Consider the following 22,186-nt stretch of genomic DNA (forward strand, 5'->3'; position numbering starts at 1 on the left):
CTCTAATAGATTAAGACACTTTTTTTCCCCCCTTTTACTTCACCTCCAGGCCCCTTAAGTCCTCTACAGAAAAAGTGCATTCTCTGGAGTTATTTGCATAACATTTAATCCAGGAGGATTTATGGAGCCTCCACAAAGGAGGGGCTGGGGTATTTCGTGGGCACGGCCCAGACTGACCCTCGCCCACACCCGGGTGGCTTTTTGGGCCCGCTCTGCACCCTCCCACCTTCCCGGGGAAGACAGGCGCGTTTTCAGGGAGGTTCAAATGGCCCTTCCCAGAACGTTACTTGTCCTTGGCTGGGCTGGAACTGAAAACCCAGCAGGGCAGCCCGCTTCCCGAGGAAGATTAAACAAAGTTAATTAAAACCCTGCAGAACGGGAGGCAGGGGGATTAGCTGGAAGGCGGAAAGGAGGGAGCTGCTTGCAGAGGTGCTGCCTGCCCCCAGATTTCCTTCCCAGAGTGCGGCCGCTATCACGAGTCACGGTGCTGAGCAGCGAGGCTGTCCACGCCACGGAGGTGACCCTTCCGGAAAGGCCACTCTATAAGCCTGTCCCAAGAGCTGGGCAACTCCAAATGCTTCCCCCACCCCCATCAAAAATTTAACTGAAAGCTCTGGTGAATGAGGCAACGGAGAAACTGGGTGGGCAGAGAGCTGCCTCTGAAGCCCAACAACCACTCAAGCCTCGATGAGGGTTACATTCGTTTCTCTGCCCAGGATACCACGCAGGCCAGACCTGGGGACCTGAAAGCAGCAGGAAGCACAGGGTTCCCCTGGGGATTGGGGTTGGGAGGGGGCGGCCCGCCCCGCCAGGATTCCCCTGCCACAGGAATTCCACCTAACCCTGCCCACTCACAATGTCCTTCTAAGCCCAAACCGGGCTGGAGGGTGTTGAGCCACTGACCCAGGTAATCCTACAAAGCTTCCCACACTCCGCCTCCCAATTACAGAAGACCCAGAGCATCACCAAAGAAATGCGTTTACTAAGCACCTAACTGCCTAGAGTCTGGGCAAAGATTCACAGGGGCCTGGCCCCTGCCCTGGGAGAGGATCATTTATGACCATTAAGGCCAGAGTAAGGCAGGCTCCCAGAGGCCCATAAAACTCCCAGGGAAGGAAGTGGGGATTAACCACTTCCTCCCACCCCTCAAGAAGGGGTTTCAAGCTCTACCAAATTGCAGAATAGAGGGATCCCGGGGGAGGGGTTGGGGGTGGGGCGTCGGGTCAGAAGATCCTACACCTCTACCAGGGGACATGACTAACCCTGGCATTTCTCAAACTGCTTTGATTTTTACAGATGAGGCTTTGTAGCCCTGCTGCCCCAGCAGCTCTGTGAGGCACATTCTAGCAAAGCCTCCTCACTGCCCCTCGGCACAGGTCTGGACTCTGTCCAGGGAGGGACGGAGCGCACATGAGAATTACGTGTTTGTTTGACAAGTAGTACTGGTACAATGGCTTGATTCTTTTACGTACTCATCAGCTAGATTTATTGGATTGAAAATTGTCACTGTCCTGGGCAGTTTACGACCCCCTCTCATCTTTCTCACTCAGTTTCTATACTGAAACTTATTTCTAGCAACTTTCTTGCCCACACCCAATCAAGGATGAGCAATGGTCAAAGGAAGCCAGACAACACACACAGAAACAAGTGTGATGAGTCAAGAAAGGGGAAACGTGTCATTGAGAAATCCCAGATTGGGACCGTGAGTTTGGTTCTGGGCTTCCTGGCAGTCGTAGCAAAATACACAAATCTATGCAACTGCGTCATTGTCAAACCGTCCCTCTGAGAGGACCAATAGTTTTCCTGGCACCAAATTCAGACACAGCGGTGTAACCTCTAACTTCCACTCCTGGGCAGCCCCAAATACACAGCTAGATACACACGGATATCACCTGTTCTCTGAGCTGTGGAAATCCCTGCTAAAATAATCATGTTTCCAAGAACAGCGTCCTAAAAATCCCCTTCTAGCAACCCCAGGCAATCTCTCTACATGCTCCTACCCTAAGCCCTGAAGACTAGAATGGGGCAGGCGAGCGTGTCTTAATGAGACACACTGTCCTCATAAACACACTGGCCTGTGGGGGCTCCAAGGCCCCACGGTGCTTGGCAGCGACAGACCAGGAATGGCAGGGGAAGGGTGCTCACCGCCGCCCCCGACCTCCCACCCCCACCGGCTGGCATTTGGTTTCCAAGGTTGAGCCTTAGAATCCATCTCCCACCCGGTTCTTGGCCAGGACACCCCTCCTTCTTTACCAGGACCTGGTGGAACTGGGGAAGTCAGACGGTCCTATGTCAGGTGCACTGTCCTGTGACAAACTACTGTCACCTACGGGGGGCCCTAAATGGCCCATAAGGCCCAAATGCAGGGATGAAGGGGATATCCTATGAGGAGAAGCCTTTCACGCCGGGATTTTCTGCCTTCATTATAACTTTTAAAGGAATGTCAGAACTAGAATTACCATTTTTAAAAAATCAGCATTGCCCAGTTAAAACTTAAGACAATTTTTAGTATAAGTATGCCTCAAATACTGCACGGTGCATAATCATACTAAATAAAATTATTTACTGTTTATGAACTGGTGGGGGTGGGGCTCAAGCTGGCAGTACTGGTCAGGAGACTTGCTGGTGAGTCCTGGGGGCGGCGGGGGGGTGGGGTGGGGGGAGAGCAGTTCGGTGAGGCCCACAAATCTTGAAAAGGGAAACCGCGAACTTTTAACATATTAAGCCAATGAATAGGAATAAGCACCAAACTTCTATTAAGCATTTTTAATGGGAGAGGTTAGTTTGATTGTGCTTAAGACAATATCTGGCTCGCTTAATCCAACACAGGGGTGACAGAGACGGGAGGCCACCCATCACGGCCAGGGCCCACGCCCGCCCCCATCCCATCTCCCATTTGAGCCCTGAGAACTCCCTGGGAACAGGAGACACAAGGCCACAATGGTGCTCGCCACTCAAGCCTAGGCGATCAACATTCCAGGAGGCAGCCATTCCCGCCCTTCAGGAGGAACAAAGAGCTCGAGGAGGAATTCCTGCTGCCCCAAGCCTGGGGGGTGGGGTGGTATCCAAACAAAACTGGGCAGAAAAAAGTGACCTACGAAGCCCACTCCCTCCAAGTCAGAGGCAAGAGGCAGCCAAGGAACCAACTTCAGCACAGGTATTAAAGCCGGACCTTATAAAGGTGGTGTGCAATTTGGGGGCTGATTCTCTAACTGCAATGGAGTAAAGTTCAAGAGAGAAAACTCTCTAAAGGAAATAGGCCAAAACCTCCGAATTTAATCATTAACTTTATCTTGAGGGTCTTCTTTGTACTCACGCTATATACTGGCTCTTACTAGAACCAAAGCAAACATTTCACTGTCCTTCCAAACACAGAGAGGGTGGGTCTTGTTGGCTTGTTTTTTTTTTTCAGCTGCTGCTTCTACATTGCCATAGGGAGGCTGCCATCAGGGGTCCCCAGCAGAAGGGGGTCTCTGGAAGAGGGGAGTGGGTGGGGAATAGAACGGATGCAAGCACGCTTTCCTGCCTCCTGCAGGCTGGTGCGCCCACCCAACTGGCAGCACCGTGGATGCTACCTTCACGCAGCTCGAAGGGGAGATTAGAGACTTGGGCTTCCAATGCCCTCCGTAAAGAAATTTGGGGACAGACTTACGCAACTCAAGGTTGTCTTTTGCTCTCAGGGCCGAGTGACTGTTCCCATGAAAAGTCACCCTTCACCATCCTCAACCACAAGTTTTTTTTTTGTTTTTTTTTAACGGGGCCCAACAGTTCCCTAGAGCCTGTTTGAGTTCACTCCGTAAACACTGGTTGAACATTTGCTTTGCAGATAAAGTTCTAAGCGCCAATGAAGTCCTCAACTAAGTGCCTCCCAGTTTTTCAAGCTCCTCAGAGGCTCCCAGGTCTTCCTTCCTGAAGGGCCACTAGAGATCCTCTGCAACCCCCGCAACACAAAAGTGTTTGCTTTCATGCTTCACAACCGGCTCCCACAGTATCCAACCCACACTCTGTTCCAGCTCCTGCTCAGCTACCTGCTGCTTAAGCCAGGAGACTGGATGCAGGGCGGGGGGCGGGGGTGCCAGACACCAAGGAATTGGTTAGATGGGGGATAAGTTGAGAAACCAACTCTGAATCTGGAGTGTTGGGCAGTCAGGGACCCTCCCCCACAACAAAGCTTAATAATCTTTCTCCACTGAGGCCTCAACAATTCTGCACACAGGAAACTGCCTCAAACCTAGGGTAAAGTTCTTGGGCTTGGGGGTCACATGTCAATCAGCAAAAGGCAGTTCTGAATGACACAGACATTAGCTGGTCCAATGCAAGGAACTGCCCCCGCCCCAGAGTGAAATTTTCTAAGAAACTCAAAACCAACATTTTCCTGAAAGAAGAGTCTTTGGAAATGGAAGCCACCACGCTGTCAACTGACTGACCTGGTGGGCCGTGGAAAGCTATGAATTTTCTCAGACGTGTTTACCGCCAAGGGCCTAGACTCCAAGGACATGACAGCTTTGACTCCTTTATGCCTGTCCTCTGGAAGAACACAGGAAGCCGGGACTCTGTCGCTAGGACTTCGTTCTCCACCGCACACCATGTTTGAGCCCTTGAATTTATACAAAAGCATACAATACCTAATCAAAAATAATTTAGTACATTTACAAGTACGTCGTTCAGCACGGTCCCCGAAGTTGCCGTGTAACTCCATTTCCCTTCATCGTGATGTGAGGAGTCCCCAGAGGCAACCTCTGTTCTAGTCCTTTGTGTCCTCAAAACACCCGGAGAGAGCCAGGCACATGGCAGATGCTCAATGGGAGGTATGTTGATTGAACGGAATTCACTTCCACATTTTCCAAGCAATCCTTGAGGAATTTGCCTCCCAGCAGGCATCTGCTCACTAGAAAACAATGGCCATTTGCATTGTGGCCCTGAGACAGCAAATGTTTAAGAGAGGAAAAAAAGAGAATGTGGGCCTTCATAGTAGAGGCTAAAATGTCTCGAGGTAAAGGTTTTAAGGGCGTTTTAGAGCCATCCTTCAGCAATAAACCAGGACATCAGACATTGCCACTTTCCATCATTAGAGATTCATTCGCATCCAAAAGCCCCACGGCTCACTCTAGTTTCCATAGATCCTCCCAAAACCCGTGACCAGAGTAGCAGGCCCAAATCTCCGGAGACCAGCACTAAAAGGCAGTTTCTGGGATGCTAGAAATGTTGTCTTGATTGTGATGGTAGTAGCACAGATATATATATGAATTTGTCAGAGGTCTTCAAAACGTGTGCTTAAAATGAATGCATTTGCTTTTTTTTACTTAAACTATACCTCACTACAGATGATGAGTAAATGAGCTGTGTGTTGTCTGTTGTGCAAGAATGTGGCAGATTCATCGTTATTTAAAAAAATAAAATGTAGATCTACAGCTGCATACAAACATTTCGATACATCTTTATTATCACAGTGTGTGCACAGTTCAATGATAGTCATGAAAATAATGTGGCGTAGACATAGGAAATATGATGATCCAAACTCTTAACAGTAGTTACCACCAAGGAATGGAATTAGCAAGTTATGTATATTTTTAGCTACTTAGCATTTGCCTGAGGTACAATGATTACTTCTCTAGAAACTTAAAAATCCAATGAAGATCAAAATTGAGGAGAGCAAAGGCCCTGCCCAGAAACTGGTATACAACAGGCAACAGCGCAACACGTGCTTAAGGACGGACTGGTGTGTAACAGGCCTAGACCAGTATAAGCCCTGCCGCTGACCTGCTGTGAATAATTCAACCATCTGCAGAGAAATCTTTTCCAAATATCAAGATTTTTATTTAAGACCATGTCCATAAAGCAATATAAATATACATTAAACGGTAAGCCAGTTGGCACTCACAGTGTAAAGGCCTTAATACACCCCGCTCCTCACCCCCAGCCAACAGCTATATTCAGAACTGTTTCCCAGAAATGTGAGGTTCAGAGAAAAAGGGGAAATGAGACCATTCGCTAACAGTCAGGACATCAGGCTCATCATTTGTTCTCAATAAAAGGAGATCCCGCATCGTATGCTACACCAAAGATGTGTTCGAAAGTGGGATTAAAGACTCAAAATGCAGAGGAAGTAAGTGACCGTCATCGACCGCACTAAAATTTAAAATGTCTACTAAGTTAAACTAAATTGTGCCCAGCCGCGTACTCAGAGAAATCCTTTGCCACAGACAGCTCGTCCTCAGTATTTATCCTACAAATTGATTTTTTAAAAACCCAGGATAGGCCCAGGAACCAAGGCAATCCTGGGAGGAAACCCAAATGGCCAATAAACATATGAAAAAGACGCCCACCTAGCCGCAATCACGGAAATGCAAAGTAAAACAACAGGACGAGCCATTTTTCTCCGTTAAATTGATGGCAACAAGGATGGGTGGGGTGGGAGGAAATGTGGCTGGTAGGAGGCAAGCTCTCAGGAGCAAATTAACATTTCAAATGTGTCTCTCCAGCTTCCTAGCAATTCCCTGGCTAGGGGTGGAGAGGGATCTTCCCTCCAGAAGGAACAGGGACAAGGAGCCGGCACACTGCCGGCAGTTGCCACAAGTAGAGAAAATCCAAGTAAGGGAACAGCTAAATAAATTCCACTCCATGGACACCAAGACCGGAGCAATAATGACCAGTAATTTCACCCCAAGAAATTTATTTTTTAAAAAAGAGATCATTGAAAGGACTTTTAGAATGACCATATTTCTGTGTGTGTTGTTAAGATTTAAAACAAAATGCACAAACCCAGATCATATCCTTTGGAAAGACATAGTGGAGGTACAGTTCAAAAAATTTTTTTAACAGATAATCCAAACAAAGGTATACTTATATATTACTTGTATAATTTTATCGGGATTAGAGGTAACTAGTCCAAATTATTTGCTGGAAATACAAAGTCGTCCTGAGATAAATCTTAATTTTTCTATTCACCCAGCAACTATAAGCTGAGGATGGTGGAGGAAGGAATGAAAGGTCAAATAAATATAGTTCCAAGCAGGTTACATATTCAGAAAAATAACAACCCAAAATGACAAGGGCTGTGAAGTCAAACAAAATGTCAGCTTAGAAAAACCTTAAATGTTAAAAAGAATACAAATTTAAAACAAAATGGTTACCTCTTCCCCTCTTTTAACCCCTGTCAAGTGTTCGCAAATCTTCTACAGTTTTTATTAAGCACGCATCCGCCTGGTTCCTCTTTTTTGTCCACTGTGGGCAACCCTGTCTCCCTTTAGCATCAGGATGGGGGGAGAAAGCTCACGCAGTGACAACACTGGTAAGTGCTGAGCGCACTGCAAGGAGCTGGCAGGCCTTGGCAGGCAGGACAGGGACCTACCTCCAAGTCAGTTTTTAAGACTTTTGTTTCTTCTTAATCTGCTGAAATCACAGCAAGTTACACCTTTGACACCCCCACCCCCCACCCCGTGACACACCTCCTTCCTCCATCATGTTGCAAGCCAACAACTGGACCCAAAACACCCTGAAACCCAATCTCTTTCAAGCCCAAACCAAGGCCAAACATCGCCTCCTCTTCATTGGCCTAATTTGATGTTACACGTGGCTTTCTCATTTTATTCCCATTTATTTGTTGCTTTACCTGCCCTCCCCATGTGTATGTGTGTGTGCGCGCGCGCATGCGAGGGGAGGGGGGGGGGAGAGAGAGAGAGAGAGAGGAGGGGAGGGGAGGAAAATTGGTTTTGCATCCTAGAAAACAAACAAAAGAAAACCTGAAAATAAGTTTTAGGGGCTGGAAAAAGTAGGCATTGATGAACTATGCAGACTGTCATAAAATTCAGACAAATTCTGTGCTCAGCTGTGCAGCAGAGCCTAGACAATCAACAGAGGAAAAAACACTCCCCTATGAATGCTGAAAACACCAAATGTGAACAGTATCCCCCCCCTTTTATGAGAGAGGGAAATGTTTGTTTTCAAAGTTATGCTGCGCTAGAGGCATAACTTTCAGTCTGAGATGCCCAAATATATTTAGTGCTTTTCTTTGCATGTAACTAACATTTGTACATAATTAACAATTAACATGAATTTAGTTTGCAAAAAAAATAAAAAGCCAACAGTAAAGGAAAGATGCTACAGATGAAGACAGGTAATAAGTTCAGTTCTTAGACATCAGGCACATCTGTCTGTTGCACAACAGACATAAAGACATAAGGATGAAAAAGGTAACAAAATCAGTAGCTGTGTGGCAAGCCTCAAAGGTTGTCCAGAATTAACCATTATCTCTTGGCTAGCTGATTTTTGCAACCACTTCATAAATTGTTTTCCATTCATCACCATAAATAAATCCTACCACAAAACCCTTTTCTCCCCTAACTAACCTTCAGTTTAAATGTAGAGAATCAGATCTTCCTCCATCCATAGTACATGGAGGGATCTTTTTTCCCAAGATTCCCTGAAAGCTCCAGATGACTGGGCTGGTCCACAGCTCACCAGAGCTATAGCTTTAACTTTTTATTTGCACCCATGTGGCATTTTAAAAATCCAATTAAATAGTTGAAATAAAATTTCCTCTTAGAACATCCCTCTAAATCCCTGAAAGGCCTGATAAAACTAACAACAACAACAACAACAACAACAACAACAACAAAAAACACCAAAGGAGAGAAAAACCGAGGGGAATTTCCCTGGAAGGTTATTAAATAGAGTGGGACTAACAGGTGCGTCTTCCGCTGACCTCCTGGAAGCACTGCTCCCAAATCAGTTCCTTCGTTTTAAATTTCTCCACTTAAATTTACACACAGCGTGCATGGCAACTTTTCATCAAGAAATACTTCATTTCATTTTCAAACAAAAAAGTCAGCCCAGGGCTGACTAATAATGTTATCAACCTGTATAGACTAACGAGGACATTGAGGCTAAAACCACACTAGTTTGTGCTGGGTGAACACAGGGTCTCCAGCCTGAGTGACCACCACCACTCAACACAGCACTGCACACATTCCAGGCATCCAAATAAATATTCACAATAAAATAACAACAACAACAACAACGGGAAAGGCGAGTGCCCCTCAACCAGAAATGTGTTAACTTTGGTACAGTCAGACAACGGAGAGCTACTCAGCATTATGAAGGGAGGGACTAGGACTCTTGAATTCATTAGGGCAACGGAAAAGACAGGACGGGGAAAAAGGCTTGAACAGTGTACGGTTCCACTGCATGACATTCTAGAAAGGACCAAATTGCAGTAATAGAGATGGTTGCCTGAGGCTGGGTGGAGGTGGGGTGGGGCTTTCTGGGGGCCAGTGGAACTGTTTTGACTGTGGTAAATATACATTGTATACTATTGTTAAAATGGGTGCTAAAATAAAGGTGAATTTTACAATATGTACCTATACCTCAATAAACAAAAACAAGTAGAGAAACACCTGACCAGTAGAAGTGAGGCCTTCCCACTCAACTGCGGGACAGAGGTGGGGGTGGGGGACGGGCTAATCATCTCCAAGGCCCAAGAGAGAGGGAGGGAGGCAGGGAGAGGAGAGGCTCCTTTCTCCAGCCTGTGTCGGGCCTCCCCAGCTTACTTCCAAGATTTTAACCAGAATGGGCTCGTACCGGGAGATACCCCTGGTCTCCCACCCGCAGCCCATGCCAGGGGCATCTGTGGGACTAGAGGCAGCTTCCACTCTGGGGCCAGAAACAAATCAAGCCACAAGGGAAGACAGGGAATCACCCAATCCCAAACCAGTTGGGAGGAAGGGGATCTGGGGCTGTTTTGCCTACTGCTGCATTCTCCAAAGTGGTTTCCATTAGACATTCAGGCCTGCTTCCACAGAAATGACAATTTCCTGCGTTCATTTCGTCTTTGCTTAAACTGTAATTGCATGAGCAAGTACAGCGGAGAAAAACGGCCGTCTCCCCTGGTGAGCACACTGCCCCACGGGCGCGGACTGGACGCGGGCAGGAGCTGGCAGAGGCCCGCGGCAGGCTGGGTGAGCAGAAGCCAACCCCCGGTAGGAACAGCACGGCCAACCCAGGGCACGTTCTGGTGGTTCTCCTCTGTCTGATGTCTCCCCCGTATTTTTCATGGAAAGTTTCAATGGCATCAAGCCAGGTGGTGCCACCGGGAGGAGCAGTGGCCCCAACGGGATGCCATCTTCCCAGCCATGCCGCTCTCTGGGTGGGTCTCTCACCCTCCTTCTGTCCCCATCCCTATGTGACTGGGGGGTGGGGGGCTGAGACCGAGCGAAGCGCATATCTGGCCTTGTCACCTGGGTCACACAGCTCCTCTGCCAGCAGCGGCGGGAGGACTTTCCTGGGCCACACCATCAGCAGACCTGTTGGGTCACTTCAGTGGAAGAACCAGAGCCAGCTTCATCATCCCGTCTCCCCATTCCCTCCCCAAGGGGACAGACTCACAGGAACCCTGCTAAGTATTAGTAACTCTGACCTCTTCCTTTTTGATCCCAACCCCTAGGATGGCAGCTGTTTCCCAGTTGCTACTTCCCAGATATCCTAGTGTTCTTGTCTTGCCTATCAGCTTCCTAGTTAACAACAGTCAACAGTTCTTTATGTTACATTACCTGTTAAGAAGAGAAAAAGAAACGTGGCTCTGACTCCTGGCGGATACACCAGTGGTTTCCTCTGCATCTCAAGAGCCCGTCCCGAGGAGGGGGAGCCGAGGAGTGGGGAGAGGAGGGGACCCTAACACCTTCCTGGGGGACGCTGAAAGGGTTAGGAAAAATAAGGTGAAAGGTTTTGATTACACCCTCTCCCCTAAAGCCCACCCGCTCCAGATTCCTAAAAACCACTCTGCCTGTTAGCACACCTTTGACCTAAAATTCCATGATTCTCCAGGAAGCCCCCTCTTCTTTCAGCCCAAACTCACCTCCCCCCTGGAACTTCTGTTCAGATGCCCTGAGCTTTAACACAGACTGCATCTAGTAATTTAAACAAGACACATGCAAAGCAGCCTCACAGAAGAGGGGAGAATCCCTCCTCCCCATGCACCTCCCTTTCCGTTCTGCCTTCCCAAACAGACAGGCCACAAGCTGGGGAGGGCCGGGTCACAGACTGCCCTTACACATCTTTAGCCTGGAGCCCGATTCTAGGCAGCAGAGACATTCAAATATTTTGATGACAAATCCTAACACATCACGTCCTATCAGCAAGGAGGAACTGCCCAAATTATTTCGTGGCATCCAACATCACGTGGCCATCCACAGGAATATTTAACAAAGATAAGCAGCATATTTAATTTCATGAAAAAGAGAAATGTTACCTATTTGGTAGCAACTTGCAAGAAAAGTAGAAGCCAAAGTTACTTCCAGGATATTTACACAGTTGTGTGTACCTACATTATTAAAACAAATTTTTCTAGCACCTTCAAAATCACCTTCATGTAAATTACAGCTCTCCCCACAGATACAGGTCTTTGTAAAACATAACCATTCCATTCCTATAGTTTCCCATCTAAAAGGTCAGAGATCGAGGTTAAATGACTTGTCCAAGGCCACACAGCTACTTCAGGGCAACACTGGACCTTAAATCCAGGTCTTTTTACTCTATGCTTCACACTCTTGTCTTTATACTGAGAAGCTACATGCATTTTCTAATTTCCCCCTTTCACCCACATAATGTAAGAGAAAGGTCCAAATATCAAAACCTAGTATTTTCAAGGGCATTCATTCTTTGGCTTTAAAACCAAGGCCTCTCCTTTGTTCCTGGCAAAGAAATAAAATGGCAGCAGCTCGAGCATCCTCTGCAGGTCAAACCCAATGTGCATCAATCACCCCTGAAAATTGACAATCCAGCACAATCTTTCTCGAACTAGTCCTTAAATCCACTAACATCCAGAGGCGGGATCTCCTAAGAATCCCCACCCAATAATGCCTGAAGTACCTGCTTTGAAGTGTGGAGGCTAGAGTGCAAGTAAGCGGGGTGGGGGCGGGAGGGGCCGCCACAGCCTGAGATCCAGAACAGAACCGGCCTGTGGTATAAACTCGTTGGCAGAACGGTCCTTCCCACTGTGATACTGAAAAGATCTCTTCTGAGACTTAGTTATAATTTCAACAGCATAATTAAGACTCAGAACCTTTTTCTTGCTCCAGGACTGCTCTGATAACACTTCACATATTAAGTTAATTTTGGAAGGAGACAGGGCGAAGATGTCACACTTGTTTTTGCAGAGACCATGGCCCATTCATCTATGGTATTTAACTTTCTCCTTAAACTTAGAAAAGATCCAAAATAAGAAAGTAAAATACAAGAAGCTAAATATTCAAATAACTCTTAGTGTTAAATATCAGATGTTTAAGAAGTAGTTTCAAATATGGTGGCTAAAGGGCAACGTGAAAAAAGAAATGGACTAGAGAGTCTGACCAACAGAAGACATTTCACCAGCACAGGCTTGTGAAGTAGCAGGTTTTTTAACTTCCTATCAAGTTTTCCTCTTCAGATTCTCTCTCTCTCTCTCTCTCACACACACACACACACACACACACACACACGCAAGCACGCCCTGGACAATACTGTTAAATTAAAGCTTATACAATATTTCAGCCCCTGAAATCAGACTTCCCTTAAAGCAAGTGGATCTGTCTCCTTAAAATGCCAGTTCCATGGGGGGGTGGGGGGAGTATCATGGCTTCAAAGATTAATGGCTCTCAAATACTACCACCTGAAATAGAGAAGAAAAAGCTGAAGGTATGGCTATGGCCTCTAAACACATCTTCTTTCCTTGGGTTGGGGAACCCTGTAACCCTAACATGGTCTAGATCAAAAGTTAAAGCTGATTCCAAATTTTTACGCATTTTTCTCCAGTACACATTGCGTCACATGAAAGAACTTCCTATCTTTCCATTTAGATAACGGTAAACTGATAAAAGCACAGCTCAGCTCTAATTTCTACTAAAAATTAGTTTTCTTCTACAACACCTCCTTTTAGGAGAAAGGGAAGGGAGGGAGAGGGAGGGAGGAGTCTGCCTCCATACTGGTACGTAGCTTAGTAATAGAAGATATTATAAATGTTTACAATTGCCTTCCGTTGTGGGACACTGGTAGTGTGACATTTTATGTTATCTCGACTCCTCACAACATTGAAAAGTGTAACTGTCATTTTACAGACGAGAAAACTGAAGATCAAGAACTCAACCTAGAATCACACTGCCTCAGTGTTCAAAGATAAACAGACACCTTTGATAAGAAACATCAAAGAAACCTTTTTCCAACTGCTACTAAAACTTTCTTTACCTATCCTTTTCTGCTCAACACTTAACCCACACATTTTGCGTGTGCATTTTCAGTACAAGCCTATAGATGACCCCATACGAGAGAAATACATCCCTGACATTGATCTCAAAGAGACAGAGGGCACAGATCAAAATTTATAGATGTGGTCTTAACACATCATTAATTTTGACTGCTGATGCCACCTATTCACAATTCTTTTTTTTTTTTTTTTTAAATCCTCACCCGAGGATGCGTTTATTGATTTGAGAGAAACATCAATCAGTTGCCTCCTGGATGCGCCCCAACCAGGGATTGAACCCACAACTTTTCGGTGTATGAGACCACGCTCCACCCAACTGACCCACCCGGCCAGGCCACAATTCTCATTTTTAAAACCCTGCACTTGCCCTGGTCAGACCAAAAGGTGGTGGGTTCTATGCCCAGGAAGGGTATATACCCAGTTTGTGAGTTTGATCCCTGGTTGGGGTGCATATGAGAAGGCAACCAATCCATGCCTGTCTGTCTGTCTGTCTGTCTCTCAAATGTCCTCTGGTGAGGATTTAAAAAACAAAAACAACAACAACAAAACAAAAACCCCTGCCCTAAAGTAGCCGTTATCTGATTCACGTTCAGCAGCAAAATCTAAGTGCAGATTTTTACACAATAGCATTTTTATAATTATCCCAATTAGTCAGAATATGAAAGACGTCCCCCAAACCCACAGGCATTTCAAGAAAAACATATTTTTAAGGCTAGAAGGAAATGGCTGGCCAAGCTTTCCAGAAGTAACAACTAAAGGATACAGCTGTTGACACACGTTTAGGAAGGCACAGGGGTTCCTCTCTCATTCCCAGGGGTTACTTACCAGCTCAGGCTCCAGAGTCTGCTCAGGGGCCTCGCAATTCACAGGGTGGCCAAGCTACAAGGGGATGCCCTCAGTCCACATAACTAACCCTCACCCGCTTAATTCTCTTTTGTGTACACTGCTCTGCTTCATTCGAATTCCATTTGTCGTGACAGAATGCGCTATTCTGCAGGGGTCTGTCCTGGTAAATAATCAGGATCGAGAATTATCCCCTTATTCATGACCACAGCACCCCTTCCCCAAACTGGCTACTTCATTTTGCTGAAAGCAGTCATTTTATCACTCAAGATTACCACTTCCTTAGCATGTTTTTGCCTACTGATTATTAAATTGGGATCATTATACAGATTTGCTAAAAATGTCACTCGGTGGGAACTGATGCTCCAAGTAAGGATCTATCTGGAATTAGAAAATCTACAATAAGGAGAACAAAACAAGATACTGACCTAATGTCTTCAGATTAAATATTGATCTCCCAAAATCTCAGTGGGGTTTGAGTGGGAGAGGAGACGGAGGAAGAGCTGGGGTCTTGTCTTCCCCCCCATTTCATTCTACCCTACCTTCAAAGCCTACTTGCACGTAAACTAAAACATGACATTTGAAGAAGGAAAGAATTACACTGGAATAAGGTTTAAGTCAAGCAGTTTCAGATGTAAATTGCTCAGCCCCCACCCCTTCCAATTTTTTTGTTAAGTCAGAGGCTTGTCAATCAAAACAGTCAATCTGGTTTCAGTCAACGCAGTTTGTAGGTATAGACAAAACCTCAAAGGGAGAAGAATAATTTAGTATTGAACAATCATGAGGTCACATCAACTGAAGAGGAAAGATGGGTCAAGCTTCCTCTTGCAAGTCACAATGCTTGAAAGGTCAAGAGAAGGGGGAACGGAGTGGGCTGCAAGGGGTGGTATCTTGCTCCCTTTAGGCAACTGTAATTCTTTATGAATCTTTCTGTTGCTCTCTTCCAAAACAACAGAGATGGCAAAAACAGCCTCTGGTGAGCCAAGCCTTTAACTCTTTGTCAGTGTTATGGGGGAGCAGGGAGGGAACACTACTTTGAAATTGCCTGCCTGGCAAAGTTTATCTCCAACCTTTTGCTGCTCATGAAGAACGACACCAAAATGGTCCTTTATTCACTAAGAATGAATACATCTAAAAAACCTTGCCCCGTGTAAGGAACTGAAGTGGCAAGATTAAGCAAACCATGACTTTTAAGTCAGCACCAGAGGAAATAAAATTCGGAGGGGTTAAATTTTAGAGCTATCAAGTTATCAAATAAGTGAAAATTTCTCTTGAATCTTTGAATCTTCAGGGAAACTTTTAAACCCTTTTTCCTCCTGACTTGGCATTTTAACAACTTCACCTCATTTATAGCTTCCCCCAAAACTAACATCCTTCCCTTTATATGCAAAGTCTTAAAAATTGAAAATAAAAAGTGGAACAGTTATGCCACAAATGTTACACGTGGAAAGAAAGTTTCTTCCCTTTTACTCGGTACTTTCGGAAACTATACATTTTAATGTTGGCTTCAATGTCTTGCAGTTTAAGTAGCCAAAACTGGAAAGGAGAACTGTGGTGGAAAAAGGACATTTTCATTCAATCCTCATACACTTTCAAGACGTTATTCTGTGTACAATTACTTAACTCGAACACATCTGAATAATAAAGAACTTACAGTAATATCAAATGATGAACTGATCGAAGTGTGGGAGAAAGTGCCTGTTTTCTTCCTAAAGTATCTTCATTGTTTCCAAAACAGATATTCCTAGCATTGGAAATAAAATCCTGTAGACCCAAAGCAAGTCTATACATCAAAACCCATGTAGTTTTACTCTTGAGTATGAAGAGTCACCAAAGGTTCCCCAAGGCAGTGCTTGTGCCACCCACAGTCTCAAATATGACAACCCGAGGTCACCTGGCCAGCAGAGGCTTATCCAATGAGCCAAGGCCCACGTCCCCAGATCCCTGTTGATAAAACCCACGGCCGTGCCCCTTCATGAAAGACTCAGCTCAAACAAGGCTTTTTAAAAGCCCACAGATTACCTTCAAGGATAAAAAATTAAGATATCCATAATGAACATTTGCCTCCCGTATTTTTTACATCAAGCATTTTCTTCGTTCAACACACTTCAACCTACAAACCTGCTGAACAGGATTAAAAGTAGCAACCTCCGATTATTTCCAAGTTATGAAAAGTCTGGTTTTCTGAGGAATAGGTGAGCCGTGTGTATTAAGCAGACATAGCCACCTAAGTCCTACACAGCAGATTGGAAGTGGGGTGTAGAAATACTAGAATGTACATTTATATATTTTTTCTCTTGTCTTTGCAAAGTCTTTTGGTATAGGTTTTATAATTTACAAAGCACATGCATATAATCTAAAAACAAGCATGTATACACTGGATACGCAAGCCTGAAAAAGGTCAGACACTTTAAATGCACAATAAAAAATGTACATTGGTGCCAACACTGGTAGAATTCCCATTCACAGTGAATTATAAAGTAAGACACAAGACAAAATTTTATTTCACAACCGATTATTTTAGGCAGCTGTCTTCCTCAGAGTGGTTTGAGGCTAATTTTTGGAGAGTGCTTTCCCAGGGAAATATAGTCCCCAGGCCTAGGATGGTTCAATATTCAGTCTTTACTGGTTGGAATTCTAAAACTTATCTTTCCAAGAAGTTGCCCCCTCCCTTAAGCCCAAGGTGGGGGAATGTATATAAACTGTATCAACACCTGCACCTCATTTTCCATCCAGGGGACTCAGGAAAACGCCGCATCTGGCCTGCCAAACAGGAAAACAATATTGCCATCCTCGATGAGATGGGCTACAATGTTTCTCTTAGCTAAGATGGCAAGTGTGTCGCTCCTGCTGTGTCATCACACGCACACTGCTAGTGACAGGGCCTTTCCTGGGAACCGGAACTCACTCAGACCCCACTCGGCTTTCTGCCACTCACAGAGTCCTGGCATCCAGCTCTTCAACCCACGACGCACACCCTGAACCTGCTCCAGCGTTGCCTCCAAGAGATCACACATCCTACGTGCCAGCAACACAACATTCAAGGGCAACTGAAGAGTGGCTGGAGCAGCGCGCAAGGCGCTCGGTCCCACTTAACTCCTTGGCGCTCTTCCTCCGCAGTCGTGTGCGGACCCTCTCAGACTCTTTCTCGGGCGCCCGCGGGGTGAGGAGCGGCCCCAGGTCGGCTGCGTCACCGGAGCCCAGGCGGGAGGCGGGCTGGGGCTGGCCGGGCGGCGGCGGCGGCGCAGGCCCATAGCCTGGCTCCTCGGCGCGCCTCTCGAGGGACCCAGTGGTTCGAGGGCCGGGTTGCTGCCCTGGATGTCCGCCGGGTCGCGGTGCCTGCAGGCCTTGCGGACTATCCACATGTACAACCGGCGAAAACCCCAAACGATTATTTTTTATGAGCCAAATAAGAGAGTGGGATCAAGCAATTTTTAATTCCTTGTAAACCACAAATCCCTCCCCACTGTAAGGTTTTAAAGTTATTTTTAAATCAAGCGCTCAAAACACCTTGCCAATCCCGAGGAGCCAAATAGGGGGAGACGGGTAAGACGCTTGCGGAAAGCCTCCCGCTCCCGCGAGGCCATTCCCGCGTGGCCGGCCAACTGCTGGAGGCACCCTTCCTAAAATTTAAGGGGAAAAGCTACGAGTCAGACCTTCCCAAGGTGAGGTGGCATCCGTCACCATAAGGCAAGAGCGCCTGAATTATTTAATGGAGCCTGTTGTCACGGGAGGCAACTCAGCAAAGTAGCCCATTTTAAAAACTGAGGAACACTGTACATACAGCCAAACAACTAGGTCTAGGCGTTCGGTCCCATCACAATCAAAGCGAGGTCAATCATCCTGCAAAAGTCCCCCCATGCTGTTTTCCGAGTCAAAAGGATGGCTTTTTAATGAAACCGTATTTTAAAACTGTTACCCATCGCTTCCTTCGAAGGAAAAGAATAATTTAAGACCATGTACGAACACGATGTCACTTTTCTACTCTTTTCACACCACTGGTTTGTCGCCTTTAATCTCACCTTTCCTAGCATTCTAAATCCAGAAAAGGTTTAAAAATTAATTTCCAAGTTTCCTTTCAATGAAAAATTGAAAAGTGGGGGGCGGGAGGGGGGTAGATTTTGCTCAGAACTTCAAAGTCTCATGTTTTTAAAGGACCTTTAGTTTAACACTGCAATATCTTAATGCTTGTGCCAAACAACTTTAACCTAGTGTAGCACATGTTAAAAAGCAAAGTTTCAGGGCAGCCAGGTACCTCCCAGGGTGAGAGGAGGTTTACTTTGCATTTTACACTCTCCCAACCCATTTGAATGGTTTTATAATTTAAAAAGTGTATAAACCTTTTACAAGTCTGGCAATGCTGAGCATCCACTGTTTTAGCCCAAATAAAACGTTATGTGGATCTTTAACTAGGAATATAAATAAAATCTGACATTTAAAATCAACTGCTGGGAAGGAGGATTCAATCAACAGCCCTCCCAGGAGTTAAACTATGGCGGGTTCAAGTCACCCTCGCCCCTGCACTCCCCGCCCCCCATCTCTCCATCTTTCCTCTCCTGAGATTCAAAATGATACTCAGCTCAATCATTTCCCTAGAAGTGGTGAAAGAACATACTGGAAACAGTCACCCGTGAGTGTCAAACGCTTTAAATGTGAGTCCATTCAAAGCTTAAAAACCAAGGAAGAGAGTGACTTCTCCTTAGCTTCACACCTAGAAGGAAACTTTTAAGGTTGAGGCACCCACAACAAGCAGATTAGAATTTCAACTTTTTTCCAATAGGAGAAGCCGATTTAAGGCCGTCAGGCAATAGCTCCGCCTTCCTCCCCAAATAACAGGTTAGGAGTGGAAAATGCGGCGCCGTGCAAGCCTCTGCCCAGCTTGGTACCAGCACGCCCACTCCAACTAGAAGGCAGCAACTCCCACTATGATTTCTTAAAGTCTCCGCTGTCTTCTGCACTACGTCCAATGCAAGACTAACGGAAATACACACACCTAGAGTACCCCCCCTCCCCCGCCATCTCCCGGGTCTGCAGACAGATCGCGTACGTTACCGACCCTCTCTGCAGATCCAGCTACTAAAAATTTTCGGCCCTTTCCAATAATGGTTCGTAAGAGTGGGAAGAAGTGTCACACGGTGTGAAAAACCAGCAATAAACAGCAGCCCAAAGAGAGAACTCAAGCGCACAGACTGACCCCCCGGGTTCAGGCCGCGTGCAGCGGGGTTAGGTATTTTTTTCCCCAGAGAAGTTGAGCCCCTGATTAGGTGGGGTGAAGACACCTCCCAATCTGGGAACCTGGTTCCAGTAGGGATCAAAGGTGGGGCGGCCCGAGGGACAGTCCCCCAAATTCCGCTTCTCTAGGAGCAGTTCTGGGCCCACGAGGCCCTTGTGCCCACGTTTTTTTCCCACAGCACAGTAAACAACCGCGGAGAAGGGTTGCAGACCGAGGACCCCTTGGCCCTCAAAGATCCGGATGCCCTCAGACCCAACACGAAGAGACGACGACTAACACCGTGCTCCCAACAAAAAAATACAGCCTTGCCCCAGAAGCGCGCACGCGGAAACCAGGTCTGCAGGCGCACACGCATTCCTCACCCACCACTCACCCCCACAGCCATCTCTTCCTGGATCACGCCCCACTTAAGAGCAACCATCTAGGAGTTTTACAAACAAAAAGGAGGAACGAAGTGAAAGGAGAGCCTTCAGCACGTTGGGAGGCCCCTACTGTGCCCGCGCAAGGAGACCACATCTACAAACACATAGCACATGTTCTTCCATCTCGGGTCGTACTTAAAGCCACAGCATGTACGCTTTGTCAAACAGAAATGAAATGAGGAAATCGGAGTTCACAAAGACGAGGTGGGGGTGTCCTCCAACCTCGGGAACAGGGGCGGCGGGAACCCTCGCACAAGGAAACCAGATCTACACTGACCCCACACCTAACTCTTCCCACCTCGTATCTAATTTAAGAAAACGGTTGCCACGTTTTGTCACAGAAAAAATTGGATGAGGAAAAGGGGGAAAGGAACTCCGTGTTTTGGGACTCCTCCAGGGGACCGCGCAGCAAAGCACACAGAAAGCAAGTCTTCCATACACACACACAGACACACAGACACACAGACACACACACACTCCCACGACTACTCGTGCTAGTTCTTGGTGGCAAGGACCGCCACCCACCCAAAGGAAAAAAGACATTCCGAAAGAAGACGACTTCCCCACCCACCCACCCACCGCTTTGGGATGGGCCCTGCGCGGCCCTTTGCGAGCGCTCCCGCGGTTCCCGGGTGGGCACACGCATACACGCCCATACCCTACCGGAGGACGCCCCCTCGAAAGTCACCACACACTCACCTCGTCGTCGTGCTGCTGGCAGAAGCCGAGGCGCTCAGGGAAGACCGAGAGGATGGAGAAGGGCGGGCCGGGGAAGGGCGCCCCGAGCCCGAGCTGCTGCGCCGCGGCCGCGGCCGCGGCCGCGGCGGGACCCGGCGGGCCGCGCTCGATGTAGTGGTCCTTGGTGAGGCGCACGCGCTGGTGCGCGCGGACGCAGTTGTCGCACAGGTGTTCCTGGCAGTCGAGGCAGCGCGACGAAGCGGCGTTGCCCTCGTCGCAAGAGCTGCAGCCATGCGGCCGGCGCAGCAGCAGCGCCGACGGGGAGGCAGCAGGTCCTCCTGGAGCGGAACGAGAAGGAGCGGGCGGCGGCGGCGGCGCCTGCGGGAGCGCCGGCGCCGAGGCAGACGCACGAGGGTGCGCGTGGTGCGCGTGGTGCCGGTGGTTGCTGTGGCCGCCCGCGGCCGCTGGGGCTCCGGCACGCCCGTTCTTGGGCGGCGGCTCGTCGGCGGTGGCCACCACGGCGTCGAGCAGGTTGCTGAGCAGAAAGGCAGACGAGGGTAGCGCGTCCATGCCCGCCGCCTCGGCCAGAACTACTTTCTGGTCGCACACAGGGCAAAGCAGTTTGAGTGGCTCTCCTGGCGCACTGCCGCCGGCCGCCGGCAGCCGGTGCGCCTCGAGGCACGGGCGGCAGAAGGCGTGCAGGCAGGGCAGGACGTGTAAGCGGCGCGCCGCGGCCCCAGGGCCCCCGCCACCGCCCCCCGACGACGTGGACGTCTGCGAGGACGAGGACGACGCAGACGAGTTGGAGGAGAGCGGCGCCGGCGAGCCGCATATCTCCTTGCACAGCAGGCAGATCTGGAAGTCGGTCTCAGGGAACGAAGCCATTTGCAACCAGGCCCGGAGGAGGGAGGAGACCAGAGAGGAAGAGGAGGAGAGGAGAGCGCGGACGAGGTGGGTGGGGGAGCAGCCGACTCACTCAGAAAAATGCATCTATTAGGCCTGCAATTCAGGAGCCCGCAAGAGAGCGGCTCGGCCCGCTTGGCCTCGCCACGTCCGGCCCTTCGCACTGCCACCCCCGACGCTGCGGGCATTAAATGCCACTATCCAGAGGTGACACAGATTCTTCCCGGACGACGTGGGGGCTGCGTGCCTTACGAACCGGGAGCGCCGGAACAAGTCCCGACTCGCGAGGGGAGAGCGGGGGCAGGGAGGTCAGAGGACTCCCTAGAGCAGCTGGAGCTTAGCTTAGCGTCTCGCTCGCGGAGGTAAGTCCTCTAGAGTAAAGTCCAATGTGCAATCCCAGTCCCGGCGGGAGAAGCAAAATTTGGTTTGACGAGTATTTGGTGCGTTGCTTTTCTTTAAACGAATTTAGTTAGTCTCTTCTTTGGAGAGAAATGCTTCCCAAACTAGTAAAGGCGGGAGCGGCGTGACGCCAAACCCGTGTCCCCCCGCGCGACGCCGGCCGCCCCACCGCATGACGCGGCGGCCAGGGACTCCTGGGTGGCCCGGCGTGTGCGCTCGGGCTTGCGCACAGCCGGGCGCGGGCGCCGCAGCAGCTGCAGGTCGTATGGGCCCAGCCACGGCCGCACGCGTGTAGTAGTACGCACGCGCGTCCCACGCGCCTCGAGTCTCCCGCGCGCCTGCCTGGCCTCGGCTGCCGATACTTAACACGCACGCGCGCCCCACGCGGCCCAGGGCCCTCGTGCCTCCGCCTCGCCCGGCCTGGGCTCCTCCCGCGCGCTCCTTCCTCTCGGTTTAGCAGCGCTGTAGCGCGGG

At 48.3% G+C, this 22,186-nt stretch overlaps 1 protein-coding gene across 1 annotated transcript in view; it reads right to left on the reverse strand.

The window, feature by feature from the left end:
• TRIM71 (tripartite motif containing 71) overlaps positions 1 to 21,295 on the reverse strand; it is a 60,916-nt gene extending 39,621 nt beyond the window's left edge. Inside the window, exon 1 of the mRNA XM_054595122.1 lies at positions 20,432 to 21,295. Within this exon, the coding sequence (XP_054451097.1) occupies positions 20,432 to 21,295 (864 nt within the window). The remainder of the gene's footprint in view (positions 1 to 20,431) is intronic.
• Between the last annotated feature and the right edge of the window lie 891 nt (positions 21,296 to 22,186).

This window comes from Pteronotus mesoamericanus, unplaced genomic scaffold (assembly GCF_021234165.1).
Source record: "Pteronotus mesoamericanus isolate MK-2021 breed Mesoamerican mustached bat unplaced genomic scaffold, CSHL_Meso_final scaffold_54, whole genome shotgun sequence".
Classification (NCBI taxonomy): Eukaryota; Metazoa; Chordata; class Mammalia; order Chiroptera; family Mormoopidae; genus Pteronotus; species Pteronotus mesoamericanus.